This window comes from Crassostrea angulata, chromosome 9, assembly GCF_025612915.1.
Source record: "Crassostrea angulata isolate pt1a10 chromosome 9, ASM2561291v2, whole genome shotgun sequence".
NCBI lineage: Eukaryota > Metazoa > Mollusca > Bivalvia > Ostreida > Ostreidae > Magallana > Magallana angulata.
In genome coordinates this window covers 10372518-10394281 of record NC_069119.1, presented here as the reverse complement: position 1 = coordinate 10394281, position 21764 = coordinate 10372518, and the positions used below count along the sequence as shown (strand labels likewise).

Sequence of the window (21764 nt, the reverse complement as noted above, 5' to 3'; positions counted from 1 at the left end):
TTGTCAAGAGATCTAAAACATTTTGGGCATGCTGTTTACAACAAAAATTCTCATGTGTCAAAAGATAAAACATCTAGAGTAAAGTATATAATGGTATTATATTCTTCTGGCTTTGAAAAAGTTTGAAATAGTTTATGATTTCATCGCCACCGAATAACACGGCTTTTTTAGGTTTACATTAACATGACCTCTATAGCTGCAGAACTGAAGATCTACGAGAAGTTCGGATTAGCGGACCGTTGAACTACAATTCCATCCATTCAAAAATGTTTATTTATTGCGCACGGCTTTGGACTTATTAATCTTTTTAGGAATATATTTAGTAAATATTTTCATAGAAAAGAATTCCAAAGAAATTTTACTACTGATTTAATTCTTAAATTGCCTTCAACATGTTCACTAACCGACCTTGGTTGTTAAATTCGCGGCGAGATTAAGAGTCACTTTTTTACCTTTAAACAAACAACGCCATTTCTTTTTACGGGGCTTGTGAGGGTGTATAAAAGGTATCCAGTTGGCAATTAAGGTAATTCATGTAGCAACTAACGTAAAATCTGCTAGTAGTTAATAAGTCATAAACATAAAGTTTTTGTGCGCAATAAAGAAAGTTTTTTGTATGGATGGAAATGCAGTTCCACGGCCTGTCAACCAGAATTTCCCGTGGAGCTGCTAAGAATTCTACAGTACTCTGATCTAATGCGGCTTATATTGTGATGTGGGATTGTAGTATATATAGCGGCAATAAAGCCTTTAATGAGTAGTACTCATCTTTAATTCAAATTGCGTTAAGTGACAATAACAAGTACGGCGAATCATTATTTTAAATGTCAAATAAAAAAAAGCCGTGTCGGTTGCAATTAATTTTCCTAGACTACCCATTCATTCAAAGATTGATTTTAATTTTTGATGATAGCAATCGTTTTGCATCTCCAAAATTCATTAATGTCCCAAATATGGGATAGATAGAAATCAAAAAACAACAAATAGTTAAAACATGAAGTAATCCGTGATAAATGACTTACAATGTACATCAAACTTTATAACACATCATTTTTCGTTTTACAGATATAATGGAAATCAGAAACAATGCAACCAGCGTCGTGAAGTTCTCCTGATCGCAACAACAAGCCGCAATTTTCAATTCCATTCTCATTATTTGGTTGAAATAAGCCCCACTTTGGGTGGACAATTGGTTTTCCGCTGTTATATAAAAATTTGGAGGTTATAGGGTTGCGCGAAGCACCGATCCAAAGAGAGCAGCTCCAATACTTTGGACATTGTATTTTAACTGGAATGAAAAAAAGATTACAATTAGAAAACAACCATACATTTGAAAATCGGAAAAATGTAGGAATTTGTACTTCGGGTTTATTCAAATAATGAAACTGGAAGATTAAAATTCGAACTATTGCGTACCAATTGTCAACCAATTTCTGTTTAAAATATAGCAATGTTAACTTCTTGGTTGGCGGACTCATTAACCAAACTGCCACGTGCACTTACTATGATACACTCAAAACTCGTATACATGTACATGTTCCATGTAAACCCAAAGTGTCAATAGCAAATTAACAAAATTAGAAAACACTCAAATTCATATACTGTGGTTTCATCAATATTCGCTGAATACCAATTTTTGTGGATTTCGTTGTTAAGTTTATCCATGAAATTAAATGTTCATTGAAATGCAATTTCTACTATCAATTTGTATTGATGGGGTCATTGGCCACGAATTTACGTATCCTCGAAAGTGTGATTTTACTTTATCCACGAAAATTGATACCCTTGAATATTAATGAAATCACAGTACATGTTATCAATAATAGATAGTGCAATCATCAGCAAGCAAAATGCCCTTCTTCTCAACTATTAGTTGTATCCACTCATTTGACAGGTACTGTGTCCTTTAAACTTTGCTCCAGTTTAATATATTTACACAAACTCTTTTACTAACGTAAACGTTACTTAATTCAAGCCAATCAAAACGAAATATACTCTTGTTTTAATACAAATACAGTAAATGCATACCCTTATCCAACCAATGGATGGAATTAATTAAAGTAAAGTCAGTTGAATTATTCGTATTTATATACCTCCGGTTTCGGGCAAAAGGAATGAATTTTTTATCCAATCCTCTTCCGTTTGAGAATAGATTTCTATCAGGGAGGCGCTGCTACCATTGCAAAATGCCTGCAATATAGGAATGACTTTAATTTGAAGCAAACAATAAGCGTGTAGGATATAGAAGAATACTGCGTGTCTGATCTTTTCTGCAAAGAGGAACTAAATCTGGAATTTTTGAAATAACTTTGTTAAATATAAAAAAATCAATCTTTAAATACAGGATTTAACACTGTCATGTGTATATTGTTTAAATCTTTTAAAACAAAATCAAAAATGCACGATCGGTTAGGAAATGCCATACATGTCCTTTTATTTGTATGACACAATCAGTTTCATGTCTTTTAAATGAAAAGTTTAAAATTTGTCAATTTAAGCTCGACTATAACATATTAGTTTTAATCTTGATCATATACGGGCGATTATAGAGAAAAAAAACCCCGAAAATCAACAATAATTAAAGTAATACCTCAGCTTTCTTCCATGTTGTTCCAATTGTACTGTAATAGTAACAATGACCAGCAAAGAGAGCCCAACCACTTTTACACGCTGAAAAGAAACACAACGGATAAAACATGACGATGGTGTTTGAACTTTGTCTTTGAGTTCCCTTTTAACATTTACCGTGTAATAAACTTACAATTTTGAATGTAAAACTAATACTTCTTTATGTTTCCAACTATTTAACATTTAATGAACAACAACATCTAGATCGGACTTTTTTTTCAGAACGAGGGGTTTTCCGTATAGAAGTTATTGACTGTAAAACATGCAATGATTTAAAATTTAAAAAAAAAAAAAATTGGGACAAACAACATAATTCAGTTTAGTGTATACATTGTATCTATTAAACCTTAAAAATGTAAAGGTATAAAACGACAAGTTTAATCACCTTCAGTGTCCTCCAATAACTCCCATCCAGAAGGGATCCCTACCAGGTTTTTGTTTACCAGTTTATCTGTTGGGCGACATCTGAGAAGTCTGCAAAGTTTCGTGGCGTCATTATAATAAATAGTTGCACAGTCCGGAAGATGGTTAACGCATCTATAGGCACACTCCAAACGATTTAAAACAGGAATAGTTTTAATGAAACATGGAGTAGTGTCTTTTTGCACTGCTTCGTTTGGAGAGACCCTGTTTAGAAAAATCCTTCGATTTTCTGCTGTAGCAAAAACATTTTTTAAATACAAAGCAGAATATAGAAAAAGGCTAATAAATAACCATTTCTGCTTTCGCCCAAATTTCATTTTCGTCACCATTTTCCTACGTCTGAATATTACAGAATCATTTGATAAGAATGATGTATTGTTCTTTTAACTTGTGTTTTAAATGCAATTTACGAATAATTCATGTAGCCAATGGAGATTTTTAATTTTTGGTGTAAATATAAGCACAATGAAAAGATTAAAAGGCAAACGTTCCTTACTATATTTATTTTCAACTTCCTTTCAATGAAAACAATTACAATGTACTCATAGATATATTGAGTTTCAATAAAACTAATATAAGGGGTATGGTATTTTTACAACAGTTATGGGGGGGGGGGTCTCATCATCATCAAAGACTTTTATAATTACATAGATTGCCAAGTAGCTTCATGTTTATGTAAGTATTAGCAAAATAACGAGAAGAATAGTCTTTTGCGTCATAATTTTAAAAAATGTTTTTGTTTCGCAAATAACAATATATAATAGCGATTTTATCATGTTGACATGATAATTAAAATAGTGTCCAAATATTACAGTATATACAGAGGAGTCTTTGTTGATAATTTCATCACGTGGATGGTGTAAAACAAACTCCTTGATTTCTGCAGGGGGTATCTTATTTCGTACTTTATTTTATCTTACATTCATCCAATGTTGGATGATCGCATTAATCTTAAAACTTTCCCTTTTAAATAGTCTGTTTTTCTTTATTGTCAAAATATATGAGCATATGTTGTTTTGATAGTCCTAGGAAGATCACAAATATAACATAAATATATTTTTTTAAAAACCACATATATATATATATATATATATATATATATATATATATATATATATATATATATATATATATATATATATATATATATATCAGGCTTGGGGTGAATTAAATTGTAAAATAATGCATTGCATTACCATTACTTCATGAATTTGGGCATTAAATTACCATTACCATTACTTAAATTTCTTGAAGTAATGCATTACATTACCATGACATGAGTAAAGTAATGAATTACCATTACCATTACTTTGTGAATAATCGACAATAAGTTTAAAAAATTTAAAGTACTAGTAATTTAAAAGCTAAATAAAAAGTTTTTGCAAATGTTTCATATATAAAACACGCTTACATATATTAATAAACATATTTACAGGTTCATGTTCACTATCAAGTTCAAATTTAATGACTTATACAAGACAGCTGTTGCACTTTATGATCAGCAAAGTTTCAAAGGTTTCATCTTTTAACTGCATCCTGTCGGGGTTGAAAATCTCAGATATGAGCGTTCAGGCAATAATATAAAAAAATACATGAATCTTGTATTTTCTGTCAGTACAAACTATTTAATATACAACACTACAACACAGATGTTGAGAGAGAGAGAGAGAGAGAGAGAGAGAGAGAGAGAGAGAGAGAGAGAGAGTGTAAGTAAAATTATTTTCAAAGAGGTTATAATACTCATTACTGGAAATAATTTTTAAAATTTCAGAGATCATGACTGGACAGTGCATTCGTTTTTGCTTTAAAGGGTGTATGTCTGTTCTTTATTCTAATGGATCTCAGTTAAGAGAAGGGTGGGAAATGGGGTGTTTAGCACCTCTTAAAACACTGGATTGTTTTGATACTTAGATTATTCTGGGGGCAATGTGTGTTGTTAACACATTCTTCATTGAATGCCCAACTAATTGGAGTAAATTTTTCCAATGATATAAAATTCTTAATAACTACACTGTCTCTTAAAATGTTTTGAAATTGTGTTGTTATATTGACAATTTAAGAATGGATTTTTTTTTAAAATTATACAACTAAACTACCTTTATCTCAATAATCATTTTTCTTCTTCAAAACAATTTTTAATCAAATACAATTTCAATTATTCATTTCATCACAGTTTTAGAAATGAACTTGCATAGAAAAGCATAGTAATGCAAAGTAATACCATGTAATTCCAGCATTACACTAGATTTTGGAAAGTAATGCATTACATTACCATTACTTGTAATGCTAATTTTGTGGCATTACACATTACTAGCATTACTTTGAAAACAGGTAATGCATTGCAATGCATTACAATTACATTTAGCATTACCCCAAGCCTGATATATATATATATATATATATATATATATATATATATATATATATATATATATAAAGCCTTGGTACAGCAAAAAATACTTTAAAAATAAATAAAACAGAATGCGACAGTCAAAATTAAATAAATTGTTTACTGTTAGCGCTTTCAGCCATGTCGGCTCTTCAGACAGTTATACAAAATTAAAAACGTTGTTTGTAACGTTGTCAATGACGTCGTGTTTTTAAAGTTCATTATGACGTCACAATGTACATCAAGGTAGCGATGGCGTGAACTTTATCAACGCAGTTAAGCAATGCATAGACATATAATACATATAAAAAATTATATATATGATAAATCTATTTTCGATTAAGTTTCGGGTTAAATATTTTAATAAAATAGTCCTCTTTGGTGGTTCGGGCGATTTCATTTGAAGTCCACATTTTGTAAAACGGAAATATTTTAAATGTTCCCTTTCCGCACTTCGCAAAATGTTCCGAACATGGAGTGTTTCTCACTGTTTCGTCCTTTATTTGTTGTTTGTGGACTCTCACTCGGGCGTTGAGCTGGTTAGTCTGGCCAATATAATTTTCTCCACATGTTGGACAAGTCGCACAATATATCAAATTCGACGATTTGCAGTTCATTGGGGCATTAGGTTTTAAAATTTGGCCGCTTTTTAATATTATTCCTTCTCCCTCCTGTATAAGGTCACATGTTTCACATCGGGGGTCGCCGCACTTTTTGATGGAAATAGTATTGCTGGACGAGAACTTTGCTTTGGAGAGAATTTTCCTCAGATTCGTTTTTAATTTTGTATAACTGTCTGAAGAGCCGACATGGCTGAAAGCGCTAACAGTAAACAATTTATTTAATTTGGACTGTCGCATTCTGTTTTATTTATTTAAGTATATATATATATATATATATATATATATATATATATATATATATATATATATATATATATATATATATATATATATATATTGTCATGACTATCATATTGTTTCGTTGTATACATACAATATCATGTATTTCTTAAAAAAGTATTCTCTTAAGTCTTGCATAAAGGCATTATTGGATTTTATCAATTTATAAAAAAAAATTGTTCTCATAAAGAATAATATGTGAGTGAAAATATTTTTATATCTTGATACAGGTATAAGCTCTGTGTGGTTTAAAGCAATCTGGAATATGCAAGTTCAATTCTACTGCATTGATTTAGATTAAAAAGTCGGGCGAAAATCAACATTTAAGAGTCGATTTAGCAAATTACGTGGTTTTCAGGCAGAAATAGCAACAATACAGTTTTTCTTATGGCAATTTTGTTTGAGGAATCAAAAAAAAAAAAAACAACAACAATCATATTATTCACTTGAAAAATCAGGATACATGGAACGATATTTCGTCAAACTAAAAAAGAAAAAAATATTCTTTGAATAAGTTTCACCTTTTTTTTTTGCATGGGTAGATGTTGCATTACCATTACATTTCATATTTTTTTGCAATACGTTTGATAGTTTTTTGGGGTTTTTTTGACGTACCGAATCAAATTGCTTTTTAGAACTCATTAAAAAATTACCAAAAATTAAGGTCAAAAAGTAATTGTCAATGAATAAACCAATTTATTAAAATACTGCTATGCACAGCTAAAATAAAACAGCATCCTATTTTTCATGTACAAAGTGTTCCTTAAAGTTCCGTTAAGCTGAACACCACTCATGAATATGCATTATCACACAGGTATATAAACCATTCGAGTTAGTCCAACCGACTGAACACATACTATTCAGAACGGTAGCGTATTTAATTTTCTTTTTTCTAAATATTGCAATATTCTATATATTTGATGTTCGCATTCTTCTGAATTAAAAAAAAAACCCCGATAATCTTAGCGCGACCGAATAACGCAGCAATATAAGATCTGAGTCCACACGATTTGATAAGAAATTTGGTTAAGTTACAATAGCGAGAAGGGTATATTATCATTTTAAAAAATATAAAAAATGTATCGGTTGCAATTAAAATTCATGGACTATCCATTCATTCAACATTTGATTTTAAATTTTAATGTAAATTTTTTTTTGAATTTTCCAAATTTATTTATATCTACACTTAGAAATGTATAATGTCTGATATTTGGAATCGAATAACAACAAATAGTTTGAATATGAAATAAACTGTGCTGAACGACCTACAATTAACGTCAAACTTTATATCATATAATATTTCATTTTACAGATATAATGGAAATCATAAAAACCGCTCCAAGCGTCGTGTAAATTTCCTAAATACAAAAACATGCCACAATTGTCAAGTCCATTACCTTACCCGGTTTATGTAATTTCCACTTTGGGTGTACAATTTGTTTTCCACTGTTATATATAAAGTTGGAGGTTATAGGGTTTCGAAAAGCACTAATCCAAAGAGAACAGCTCCAAGCCCGTGGACATTGTATTTCAACTGGAATGAAAATATCTTACAATTACAGAAGAGGCCAATGGACCACATAGCTCACCTAAACAACAGTTCCTTGTAGCATTCTATTTCATAGAAATGTTTCCTGTACATTTTTATGTTAAACTTTGAACACCTTTTGAGGTCCCAGTTATGGTCTGGGGGTCTCGATGTTACTACTTTAGAATCTACAGTAGCCACAGATGCTTGCATAGTAATCCCACATACTGTTGCACTGTAGTTCTTGAAAAGATGATTTTTAAACATGCACTCTATGCATTTGTATGTTAAACATTAAACCCCGTCTGGGGCTCCAGTATTAGTCTTGGAGTCAGGGCTTCAACAAATTAGAATTTAAACAATTTTAGGATGCTTGAATAATAATCTCACAAACTGTAGCAGTGTAGTTCTTAAGAGAAAGATTTTTAAACACTTTCCCTTTTAACTTATATGTTAAACCTTGAACCCATTCTGGGGCGCCAGTGTTGATCGGGGGGTCATGGCTTTTATAATTAAGAATTTACACAATTAGAGGATCCTCGCATAGTTCCCCACACACTGTAATGTTGTAGTTCTCGAAAAAAAGAATGTTAAAAATGTTTCGTTAATTTCTATGTTAAACTTTGAACCCCGCCTGTTACCTCAGTTTTAGTCCGGGGGTTTAGTCCTATATTATGAAAAATTAAAGTTCCCTTTAAATAACGATGCTTTGTACCAAGTTTGGTTAAATTTGACCGGGAGATTTTTGAAAAGAAGTAAAAAAAAATGTGAAAAGTTTACAGACGCACAGACGGGTGGACGGACGGACGGACGCCGGACAACAGGTGATCAGAAAAGGTAACTTGAATTTTCAGTTCAGATGAGCTAAAAAGTACACATTTTAAAAACTGATAAATATAGGTACGTGTACTTCGGTTTAATCTAAATAATGAAACTGGTGAAGATTTAAACTAGGACTATTTAGAGCAAATTATCAACATATTTCTTCTTAAAACGTCTTGCTTTGTGGATTATTTATTAGAACGCCACTGACTCCTATTCAGAACTCGCATACATGTTCTATGAAACCTGAAGTGCTAGTAGCAAATTGATAAAACCAAACAACACTCAATTTCATATGTGTTCATCAAATAAAATTTGAGTTTGGTAATAGTTATGCATTAAAAGATTTTAGTAAACAGTAGTTTCGAAAGAGCAGATGTGAAAACTATTCTCGTTATCAATATAAGATAATGTAATCATCAGCAAGCTACATTCCCATCTTTCTAAGTTGTATCTGCTAACTTGACAGTTACAATATCAGTTAAACTTTGCCTCAGTTAACTCTATTTGTAACAAACTCGGTTATTAACGTAAAAAATGTCTAGTTAATGCCAGGCAATTAAAACGAAATGTACTCTTGTTTCAATACTAATACAGTAATAGCATACACGGATCCTACCATTTTACGTAAGTAAACAAAGTAATGTCAACTGGATTATTCGTGATAACTTACCCTCGGTTTCTGGCAAAAGGAATGAATCTTTGACCCAATCCTTTTCCGTTTGAGAATAGATTTCTATCAAAGACGTGTGGCTGCTATTGCAATAAACCTGCAATTTAGAGTAACTCTTATGTGTAACCAACAATAAGCATGCAAGATATAAAGGAATACAAAGCATGACTTTTCTGCAAAAAGGAACTAAATTTGTAAGTTTTAAAATAATAAAAATTACATGGCAGGTAAGGAAATGACACAAATGTACAATTATTGGTTTCGCACATTCATCTATATATCTGTATATTAAACATTTGTCAATTTGTCAATTTAAACTTAACTTTAAGAGATTAGATTTGTCTTGCATCCATATGGGCGTATCTAGTGTATGCAAGAGAAAAGAAAAAATTAACATTGAGTAAGGAAATAACCCAGCCTGATTCAATTTGGTTCCAACCACATTGAAATAATGATAATGACCAGCAAAGAGAGCCCAACCATTCGTACACACTGAGAAGTTACAAAGCATAAAAAACGAGGGTAGAGTTTGAACTTTGTCTTTGAGATTTCCCTTATAACTATTAGCATGCATTACAATCCAGAATATACTACTACTTTTTCCCTTCAAATATTCATATGAATAGACAAAAATATCTAGATTGTAATTTTTATATCAGAATGAGGTTGTTTTTTTTACCACTTATTGACTGTAAAAAAAAAACATTTCAATGATTTGAAATTTTCAAAAAACAGTTTCAGGGGAATTAATGTAATTTAGTTTAATTTATCAAGTTAAACCTTACAAATTAAGGGTAAAATACGACAAGTTTTACTACTTTCAGTGTCTCAAATAACTCCCATCTAGTAGGAATCTCTACCAGGGTTTGATTCTCCAGCTTATCTTTTGGACGACATCTGAGAAGTTTGCAAAGTTTCATGGCGTCATTGTTATAAATAACTGCGCATTCCGCAAAACGGTCAACGCGTCTATAAGCACATACCACGCGGGTTCAAACATTGACTCTTTTAATGAAACATGAAGTAATTTTTTTTCTGCACTGTTTCGTTAGAGGAGATTCTGTGTAGAAAAATCCTTCGATTTTATCCGGTAGCAAAAGAATTCTTCAAATACGAAGCTGAATATAGAAAGAGAGTAATTATTAACCATTTTTGCTTTTGCCCAAATATCATTTTTCTATATCTGAATAATTTCATAAGAACGATGTATTGTTCCTTAAACTAGCGTTAAAAAGATTTATGTGTCGAATGGAAATTTGAAATTAAGTTGGATGGCTTGGATAGAATACTACTATTTTATTTTAAACCTTTGTTCAATAAACCCATTTAATTATAGATATATTGAATTTCAACAGGAAGAACTGTGGGGTCATTAAAACAATAATTGCTTTTTCTTCAACATTTTTTTTCATTAACAAATAAGTATTTAATTACAAAATGTACAAAGTTTACAAGTAAACTTAATTAATGTTTATTATCTTAACATCATCAAAAAGTAGAATTGAATTTTTGAAATGTTTATTGTTTGGAAAATAGCGATATACAATAACGATTCAACAATTTTGTCATGATTATTAGAATGCCGCTCAATTACAGGAGATTTAGAGAAGTTTTTAATGTTAATTTAATCACATCATTAGACTAAGTGTAAAACCAAACTCTTTGATTTCCATACTGTTTGTCCTGGTGTTTCATGGTGTTGCGTATAGTTTGGTGGAGCATGTTCGCCTGAAGTAAACCAAACAATTTCGAACAATGATCTATAGATCATTTTAACGTCACCTCTATATCCGATAAAGTAGAGTAACATTTTAGGGGGTATTCAACGGATTGAGATATAAGTGCAGAAAAGTACATTTAAATTATAGTCAACATTAAAAATTAAAAACTGCAAAGGTAAAGATTCTGACCTGCAGGTTATTACAAATAAGCAAACCAGTACAAAGCAGTTAGTAAATTGAATATAAATTGACGTTTGTGTCGGTTCAATGAAGCATCAATCATCAGCAAAACTTGTCAGAGAGAAAAACTAAGAAACAGAAGTATGTACATGTACATTTTTTTTAAAAATATGATTATAAAGATTTAATGTAACGAAATTTTATATCTTTCATATTTTTTGCGTAATGGTCCTGAACTTCACTAACCTTAAAAAAGAAATTCTGATAAAACCATTCAAAATTATTTTCGAGTTATCTCTCTTATCAAAGGGACATTACACCTTAATCTAACAAAAAAACTCCTTTAAAACCATTCATTCCTGATACAAAATGAGTAACACAACACATTAGATAGGCTAGCAACGAAAAGCAGCAGTTTTAATGATTATCAGCAAATATACTATTGGATATCAACATGTAGTCATAAATTTGATTCATGAAATACAAATTATCCAAAAAATGATAATATTTTTAACGTGTTTTAAGCTCTACGTTTCGTCCTAAATCGACTTAATTACTCGATGCTAGCAACTTGTTCTATTCACCCCTGCAAATGTATTCGGAATATTTCCTTAATCAATGCTAAGTATTTACTAAATCCAGAGGAGTTCCACTGAAAATTCACGATACTTCCCGGAGATTTGTTCACTTCCTGTGAAATTTCGAGCGGAAGTTAAAGTGTCCGGATAATATTCTCGAAATACGTAAGTACTGGTCGTTTTTCATATCATGTCTTACTTTGATTTATGTTAAAACATGAACATCTATTAAGATATATGTCTTATTTTATCAACTAGCAGTTATTCAAATGAAACGATCATATATAGAACATAATTATCCTTCGTGGTAAACCACTCTACACGTGGTTATAAATATAAACATTGGGTTGCTAGATAGGTGTCGGTTTTGTATAAAAACTTTAATATATCGAACCATTTTTAAAGAACATTCTGCATAAAATAGTAATGTTGCAACAGCAGAAAAAAAAACCTATATTTTCTATTGTCACATTTATTTCCAGAACTTATTTTAATCCACCAGTTATTGAAGATAATAAACGTCTAGAATTTATAGTTGACAACATGTACCTAAATTCTAGGAAATAGACTATAAAAACGAGGCACGATTTTTACTGCAAAAACTGAAAGGATCACATAAAACCACGTGGTCTAAATTTAAATGACAATAACATTTGCAGGGGTGTATTTATAATGACCACCCGATTGAGCATATCTGTAAAGGTGTTCAGAATGAAAACTTAATGTATTCAGAATAAAGCACTCATTACAATCAGCAAAAAAGAAATTTATTTCTGTCTAATACGTTTCCTATACGTAGTTTGGTTTGATAGTTTGATTTAAGAAAACCAAGTTTGATGATTCTACGGATTCGCTTTATTTATAACTCTATGATGTATATGGAAGGAAATGAAAACATGATTTATCTGACAAAGAATTAATATATAATTAATACCAGACGTACTACTTAAATTATTAATGAATAACGTACTACAATACTATCTCTTTTTAGATTTGTAAAATTCATATACAAGCTGCTTTGTTATTTTTAAACTTAATCTATATAGCAGAATTATACCTACATATTTCAAAATCCTTCAATACAGAAGAGCTCATGCTTGCATCAAGAACTATAAATGTATTCTCTCATATATTACTTTAAAGGTCAAAAATTATTTCTGAATCAGTGTTTTCTGTGCTTCAGTAATGCATTTTTAATAAGCAACCAAAGTCTTAGGTGTCATTCGTTGAGTTATAAGCGAGTTATAGAGCTTACAATCATTTGCTATGTAAACTAAGCTTTTGTTTACATTTTGAATGTTAAAGTGAAAATTCCAGTTTTAGACCAAAAATAACGTGTTAAACGTTAGGAACTCTTTATTTATGCTTTAGATGAATAAGAAGATAGACAAATCAGTTTGAATTTTTTTAATGGTATATTGAACCTATAAACAAACCTACAAACAAACAAACAAAATTGAACCTACAAAAACAGAGCACGAGCCCTGTTTACATGATACAGAGTTGTGAGCCCTATATCTTGCGTATAACTCTACGACTAACTCCCAAATTTCAATTGATCATCAAAAAAGTATTCCTTCAGCATTGTAAATAATAAAAACAGATAGTTTAAATTTGACCAAAATCGTGACTATGCCCCTTTAACTATTGCATGTTTTAATCAATCAAAACACAATAATGTCATTTCTATCTCCATTGAACAAGACCTTTGATATATTACGATACACAATAGTGTACATCAACAACGACAAACAACCCAATCTATATGCTTTTAAAAAGTCATGCGAAAATCAAAACTCAAAATCAAGTTAGCACAACATTTTATTAGAACAAACACATATCAGTGATTAAAGCTGAAACATCATTTTTTTTTTTAAATTACGATGTTTTAAACAAAAAAACTCGCGTGACAACAGATAGAACAGTCTAGAGTAAGGTTTTACAGATATCGATGATATACGGTAGAAAATAGTCCATAATCCAGCTTTTAACTACATAAACCTGTAAACCACAGTGTTTTCGCTAAAAAAGCGAAAATTTAGTTTCAATTATGACATTTATTTAGTTGATCGATAAATTCATATATACATGTATCTGATGACTAAAATAATGATTTTCGGAATCAAATGAATGCCAAACTGTCATATTATTTATTTGAAAAGTTACCATAATAAAAAAAAATTTCAACAAGCTTTTCAACCAAACTTTACATTTTTTTTTTGGTCTTAGCTGTGATTTTATTTTATTAAATAATTCATTTATGAACGTTTTTAAAAACGTAAGATTTTTTAACTTATCTTTTTAGCCTTGAAAATTCATCAATAAAACATATTAGGCTTAAAATCCAAAAGAAAAACAGAAAAAATGATTACACATGTAAATGCCTACGTAGCTGTCAATGAGTAAAAAAGTAAACTAAAATAAGTCTTGATATAGTTATAACAAGACAGAGCCTATTGTATTAAACGCACAAAGTATTTTTAAAAGAAAAATTGATTAAGTGATGACTTGCCCGGAGGACTGTATATCATCATTACAGCATAAACGTCATAACACTTAGTTGGTTTAACATTCCTAGACTATTAAGGATCATTCACGTTTATTGTTTAATTTCATTATATCAATTCTTTCAAAAAACAGATACATAACATTTACATGCTAATGATATTTGACCGTGAAATTAATTGAAATAAAAGTAGTTAGAATTGAAACGGATTTTTAAAACAACGAACTAATGTGAGACAAATATGTTAAATATAAAATAAAGTTTGCTGAAACATAAAACATATTGTGTTAATTAAGATCAGACTACACGTTCCTCAATTTAAGATAACTTTTTCCAGGAATTTGTTAATGGTTTACTACTACTTTGACAAGCTTCCTTGCAAAAAATTAGAGTACCTTACCAGGCATTTCTGCAAAATACTAGAGTATGCAATTTCCTATATAATCTTCTTGAAAATACACTGGAATTGCTGATATAAAAATAAATACATCTACAGCACAGCGAAATTCACTATTTTAGAAATATATCTCCGCCGGGGCGGGAATTTTGAACTCACGACCTCTAAAACCTTTACGCTACTGGCAGTGAGCGGCCACAGTTCTAACCACTCGACCATCTAGACATTTAATCTAATCCAAGTAAATTTTGATCATTTTTAAAGTAATTATAAAATTAATATTTTTTATTGGAACTCTTTATTACGAGGAGATACAAAAAAGATTCTCGAGGAACGTGTCGTCTGACCTTAAACGACATATATCAAACTTTATTTCGCATCAGTTTTCCATTTTACAAATGTATTGAAAATTGTTATAGTCACAATCAAAGTCATGCATTTTCTGCAACCGAAACAAGGCGACACAATTTTCATTTCCATTTCTATTATCTGGCTCAAATAAGTCCCATTTTGGGTATAAAATTGGTTTCCCGCTGTTGTATGAAAAGTTTGAGGTTGTAGAATTGCGAGAAGAACCGAGCCAAAGAGAGCAGTGCCAGAACCTCGAGCATTGTGTTTCAACTGGAAAGAAATTGTATTTTGTTCATTAGAATATCATACATCATAAAATTAAGGTACTTTAACTTAATCTGAATGATGAAATGACTATTGATTAATTGATAGAGATTACATTTCAAATGACTGGGTTTGTAATTTGAATTGGTTGGAGTTCTTCCCCAGATTAACATAGATATTACAACTGATTATAATGAGGAGAGCTATTATGAAACACCCGGTACTTACTACTAATCAGTCTTTCTAATCAAATTAACATTTTGTGTTTTCTTTATATGCATGCTTGATACACTTAATGACTGAAATGCCAATAAGTAAAATACATATTGAATTCATATACACATGTACTTGTTCTTAGAAAACTAAATGTCATGATTGTGCTTTTAAGATCACAATTTGAAAATACAGAGAACAATCAAACTGTCAGATCTGTTAATGGATACAATTTTTATAATAGTTTTGTAATAGTTGTGAATGAAATGTGGTGATAGCAAACAGTATTCAAAATAAAAGTCCAAAGGAAAAATACAAAACAGAGGCAGAGCAAACACGGACAACTCTACAAAAAATTAGAGGCATGATCAGGTGCCATGAAGAAGTGAGCATTCTCTGCTGACCATGCAGTGTCACCCGCCGTTGCTCTTTGCCGTAATCGAGAAAACGGAAAAATTCGTAGACAATTCGGTGATAAATAATAGTTTAACAAGTATGAAAAACGTCAGCTAGCATTTGATCTAGCGGAAAATTGTATTTGCTGACAAGTTTTCGACAACAGATCTTACAAAATGATGACTTCTGTTGTGTAAGTAGCTTGTCTCGTTTGAAACTGTTTGTAAGTTGCGTATTGAATCAACTGAGAGGTAAAAACTCCATGTGCAGGTGATGAAGGTATATTTCTACATAAGTAAGGATAATAAACGATAGAAAAACGCGGGTATGTTAAGGCTTCCCACGGTGATGTGTAAAAAGTCACTTGTCTGTACTTCATTTAATATGACGTCATATTCAACTTCGACGTCACGATTTCGATTGGTCTCAGTGAATATATCGTAACGTTAAAAGTGAATTATATTAAAACTGTATTAAAACCGCTTGTTTCATTTACATGGGTGCTGTCGTTTATGCAACATGTACAGAATTCATTCATCTCAAAAATCAGCATTAAAAATCTGTAGATTTAAAGCTTCATTTAAAGTAAAAAACTATTGATAAATTAGTGGTTTGGAGACTCTCCCTGTTACGTGTAAACAACTGAATAAAGGATTTAATAAAGAGCTTGGCGCAGGTGAAAGATCAATACAGTTCTCGAATATTTACAAGAAAAATTGGTAGAGAATAGGGGTATCAAAGTGAATCATGCTAAGGAAACCTACGGACTTACCCCAATTTTATGTAAATCGCTTTTAAATAGTAAAAATGGGCCTTATTTTGATGATTTGGCGAACTGTTTTAACAATATCTTTAATAAACGGAATATCTATTTGAAGCCCAAACAAGAGCTTCAAAGTGAATGACATTGCAAATGATTTTTCTTTAAAAAATTTATGATTTAATTTCATTAATCACCTGCGCCGATACGATTTAATCAGACAATATGCAATGTTAGAAAAAGCACGTCACATGACAAAGAAGTACATATGACGTCACAAAATGTATCAAGTATTATTTTTGATATCGTTGTCAATATATGATATAAAAATTTTAAGAGATCACATTTATCATAAAGTTTTGTTGCTATGTTACCATTTCTATATTTTTTCTAGTAAAAATAACTACTCAGTATAATACAGATTACTGGGACTCTGTGGTATCCTATAATTCAATTAAACAAAAATAATCTTAAAACATCAGAATAAATGCCTCATGACTAAAAATCTAAGGTTGTGTCAAAATGCTGAATTTATTATTCATCAAGCTAAGTCTCCCTAAATAAGTTGTGTTTGACACACCTCATGGATAATCAAAATCAAAAGAAATTTTCATTAGTTTTCGTGTAGGTTTTAAGTTTTTTCATCTAGTTGCTTTCTTGTAAATTGCATAATTAAATGTTTTCAGACAGCTTTTAAATATTTTTTCATTCTTATAAATTACATAAGAAAGAACATGTATTGTCAAACTAAGAGGACACAATGGCCATGACCATTTTGAGACTAAGAAGAAAAGCTCAATATAAAGGTTAAGGAAAACTTAAAACCCAATATATCTGGGGGTATCCTTAACTAAATGTAAGTTTATCGTCAAAAATATTGCATGTCAAAATTTAAGGCAGATTTTATGATGAGATTGTTTGCCGTCCAGTGTCCTTAAAGAAAGACAATCTAAATTATAAAGCCAGAGCAAAAACAAATACCATGAAGAATTATTGTTTAATCAATGACAACGTTTATAGCTTCTTAATGTATCTGGTAAGCACTAAACAGTATAAAACTGATTTATTCTCTTAAAATAGAGTCAAAATCTATAATATTGATGCGATTATTTTCTAAATACTACTTCCTTCAGAGGATAAAAAGTCGTTTTTTGAAGAAAAAAAAATGTCACAACCATCTAGCCCACTATTAGCAAAATAACTGAACTTTTCCAAATAGTGGCATAAAGTGTAAGATAATAAATTAATCACTACTACACTAGGTGTGTGCATATTCAATGTAAATTAAGTAAATTCAATGGAAAAAACGTACCTCCGGTTTCTGGCAAAAGGAATGAATTTTTGACCCAATCTTCTTCCGTTTGAGAATAGATTTCTATTAAGGAGGCACCAATACTACTGCAATAAGCCTGCAATACAAAATGACTTATATATGTTGCATTGCTAACATTTTGAGCTGAAGCTTTAGATTAAAACGCGAGCCGCTGTAAAAAAAATAACCATTTTGTTACGCTAAAACTTTGATTCATTGAAAAACAATTAAATCTGAAAATAAACGGGTTTATATTGTAATTCAACGATAATAATATATGTCTATTATATATTAAGTGTGAATAAGCAGGAGGCAAAACCTAGCTATTCTAGTTTTCTCCTTATGTGATCCAATTGACATTTAGGGGGCTTTATAGTTTATAGCCAAAAACTAAATTCATAGGTTTTAAATTAGAATTACAAAGATTCCTAAATATTTAGACAAATTTCTTCTTTATAAAGAGTTAAGTAAAGTCTGAAAATGACCACGGCTATTAAACTTTATGAAATGTACAACCTGTGCGTTGCTCCATTTTGTTCCAATTGCACTGAAATAATAACAGTGACCAGCAAAAAGAGCCCAATCATTCTTACACGCTGGAAAGAAAAAATGGATAAAACATTAAGATGGCGTTTGAACTTTTAATTTGTCGTGTCACGTTATCCTTATAATTATTCGCGTTTTTTCATAACTAAGTGTCGATATTATTTAGGAAACGACAAAATAAATATAAAAACAGACTCGTGATCATTGATAATATGGTATAGTACATGAGATAAGTTCTTTTTCAGGATTCAACAACATACGACTGAATCCCAACTGGGAACTCATTTTAAATCAACTACGTAAGTTCTAGTTTAACATTTTACATGTCACAATTTGTCTTTATTGAACAAATGTGTGTAAAACATGCCAGTGGTTTACTTCAGCATAAAGACATTGTAGTTTAATGCACTCAAACTGTAGATATTTATGGGTAGCAGCATGGATTATAGAACACGCTACAATGTACAATAAAAACAAACAACTGAACACATCACTGATTATTCATAACAATGGAAAAATTTTTAATCACCTTCTGTGTCCTCCCAGATTTCCCATCCGGATGGAATCTCTACAAGGTTTTCGTTTCCCAGTTTGTCCGTTGGGCGGCATCTAAGAAGTTTGCAAAGTTCCAAAACGCTGTTGTAGTAAATAGCCGCACACTCAGGGAGTTGATTAATGCATCTGTATGTGCACTCCAAACGGTTTAAAACGTTGACCGTTTTGATGAGACATGGAGTTGTTTCCATCTCCACTAATTCATTGGATGATACCTTGTCCCAAAAAATTCCTTGATTTTCCCCAGTAGCAAAAATCTCTTCCACATACCATGTTAAACATAGAAAAAGACTGTAAACGCACCATTTTTGCCTTTCTGGAAATTTCATTATCTTATTAAATTTTCTCAAATGTCAGTGAACCTCAGCTGTGTTTTTATTTTTTGGTTATGAGGCATTGCTCCTCAAAATTATATTTAAATACTAAGGTTATATTGAACTAACGTTCAATAATAATACGAAACAGAATTTATGGAGACATCGAATTTCAATTAGGCTATACTGGTGATGACTGCGACATTATAATGTTGTAAAGATTTTCATTATCATCAAAAATATAATAACAATGATTGTGAACAGAATTCTTAAACTCAAATATTATAACAAGTGCAAAATATTTGTTAGATAAGTTTAATGTTGAATAATTTATTTGGTTGTTTTCATTTTTTTAAAAAGAAAGACAATAACAGAGTAAACACGACGATTAAAAAAAGCCAATACAATGATTTAAATGACGCTAACAAATTATCACATATGAAAAAACCTTTGTTGTTGATTTCAATAGGTAATAAGTGTATGAAGATTTTTATTGACTAAAAAAATAGGCCATTGGTATATGAGGTACATATTTAACAATTATATACAAACAAGAAATATATTGACGCAGAGGTCAAATTGACGACCACAAATCACAATTGATTGTTTCTCCATTTAAAATGGAAAATATCGAGTTTTTTATGTGTGCTACAGTTTTAAGTAATGATCGAATTCTTGGCATCAGTTATTCGGAATTATGATATAAAAATAATTTTGAATATCAAAAAAAAAAAAAAAAAAAATATCGAGTTTTTTATGTGTGCTACAGTTTTAAGTAATGATCGAATTCTTGGCATCAGTTATTCGGAATTATGATATAAAATAATTTTGAATATCAAAAAAAAAATAATTTTGATAACAGAAAATATTTTTAATATAAAGAATTATAGTATCTTGCCTGATTTCAAAACTTCAATTGTTGGTATCAGATCTACATTAAAAAACGATTGACTTATTAAATGCTCCCTGTAATTCAGTTTTTTTAGTCATATCAAAAATTGTGCTTCAATCCTGAAGAGTTATATAAAGAATTATAAAGTATGCTTATGTTAATTCGTATATCATTATGGCAAATCCGTCTATATCTAAACTGATTAGCATTATTTTTCTGCCTATCTGCGATTTGTCGTAAACTGATAGAGGTACGAGCAAAACCTTTGAAAATTGACGACAGTAAACTTAGCAGGCATACAGTCAGTGCTTTCAATTAATATAAAAAGAATTTCCAACAACACTTTCAAAGTGCACATTATAAAAACTGTGCAAATACAATATGAAAGGTTTAAATAGGAGCTAACATTTATATAAATTTTGACAATGCTTTTAGTTTTTCTACATTAAAGATATTTATCAACTTCTTAAAATCATTATTTAACTTACTTGGATTTTCACAGATAGCACATCATGTTGTTTGACAGAGACACCCGTTAATTTGTGAAGAATGTTTGCTGATCTATACAGACAATCAGTAGGTAACAAAAACTTAAAATATCTAAGCTTCACTTCTATAATCGATAAAGAAGATCAACTGTAAGATAGAAGATCAACTGTAAGATATCTTACTTCTCACGTTTTGATTTTATTGCGCAGATGTTTATTATATTTTAAAGGAATATGATTTTATTAATTTAAACCTCACAGATAAATCATCATTTCATAATTACACAACATTCATAAAGAAAATATATTTCAATAAAAGAAACAAACACGTTTTTTATGGGAACTATTTTCTCGTTCATAAGGTTCTTTCGTCGAAAATGACAGAAACAAGCAATTTTATGAATTTTCAATATACTTTTCTTTTTATTATACTTTATTCATTAAGCAGTACAGTTAAGGCGGCCAATAAAAATATCGGCAATTTTTTGGTAATGAAAACACGTATACTTTAGTTAAACTGGCATGTCCTTTTTAAAATCAAAAACAGTCACTCAAATGCAATATACATGTATATTCTAAAATATAAATATATATAACAGTACCATATTTTATGTTCATAGTGGTCACGTGATATGACAGTCGCATGGTACAAGCAGATGTATTTGTGGTTTTGAGGTCATTTAAAAAATTCAATATTACAAGGGCATAATCATGTCAAAAATCACAACTGAATTATAAAATAACTTGATGTTATATCGTAGATTTTGAAAACGTTTCGAAGTTTTTAAGATAAGATTATTTGTTAGTAGAAACCGTAATTTATAATGAATATGTTGAATAATTTTGAAGGTCACAGGGTTAATTTCATTAAAAATAATTAATTTGAAAGATTTTACAGGGAACTTAGAAGCTTAAAAGTTACATAG

General features: G+C 30.4%; 2 protein-coding genes and 1 pseudogene across 2 annotated transcripts; all 3 read right to left on the bottom strand.

Moving 5' to 3' along the window:
* Positions 1–1037: 1037 nt before the first annotated feature.
* Positions 1038–3380, bottom strand: LOC128163336 (asialoglycoprotein receptor 2-like). Its single transcript, XM_052826905.1, has 4 exons — positions 3014–3380; positions 2591–2670; positions 2094–2190; positions 1038–1288 (listed from the first exon to the last, which is right to left on the bottom strand). Exons 1-4 carry the CDS (start codon positions 3378–3380, stop codon positions 1038–1040), a joined length of 795 nt encoding a protein of 264 aa, XP_052682865.1.
* Positions 3381–7626: 4246 nt separating this feature from the next.
* LOC128162856 (uncharacterized) lies at positions 7627–10285 on the bottom strand (annotated as a pseudogene).
* Positions 10286–14901: 4616 nt separating this feature from the next.
* Positions 14902–19473, bottom strand: LOC128163335 (versican core protein-like). The gene is made up of 4 exons (XM_052826904.1): positions 19119–19473; positions 18560–18639; positions 18044–18140; positions 14902–15368 (listed from the first exon to the last, which is right to left on the bottom strand). The coding sequence occupies exons 1-4, from the start codon at positions 19471–19473 to the stop codon at positions 15127–15129; spliced, it is 774 nt and encodes a 257-aa protein (XP_052682864.1). The 3' UTR covers positions 14902–15126.
* Between the last annotated feature and the right edge of the window lie 2291 nt (positions 19474–21764).

Bases quoted from the DNA above. Each gene is read 5' to 3' on its own strand.
- LOC128163335 (XM_052826904.1), bottom strand. From the start codon at position 19,473: ATGAAATTTCCAGAAAGGCAAAAATGGTGCGTTTACAGTCTTTTTCTA. The intron at 18,640-19,118 runs GTGATTAAAAAT...TTTTCTTTCCAG, and splicing joins AATCTGGGAGGACACAGAAG to CGTGTAAGAATGATTGGGCT. The intron at 18,141-18,559 runs GTTGTACATTTC...TTTGTATTGCAG, and splicing joins CAAAATGGAGCAACGCACAG to GCTTATTGCAGTAGTATTGG.
- LOC128163336 (XM_052826905.1), bottom strand. From the start codon at position 3,380: ATGGTGACGAAAATGAAATTTGGGCGAAAGCAGAAATGGTTATTTATT. The intron at 2,671-3,013 runs GTGATTAAACTT...GTTTCTTTTCAG, and splicing joins GTTATTGGAGGACACTGAAG to CGTGTAAAAGTGGTTGGGCT. The intron at 1,289-2,093 runs GTATATAAATAC...TTTTCATTCCAG, and splicing joins CCTTTTGCCCGAAACCGGAG to TTAAAATACAATGTCCAAAG.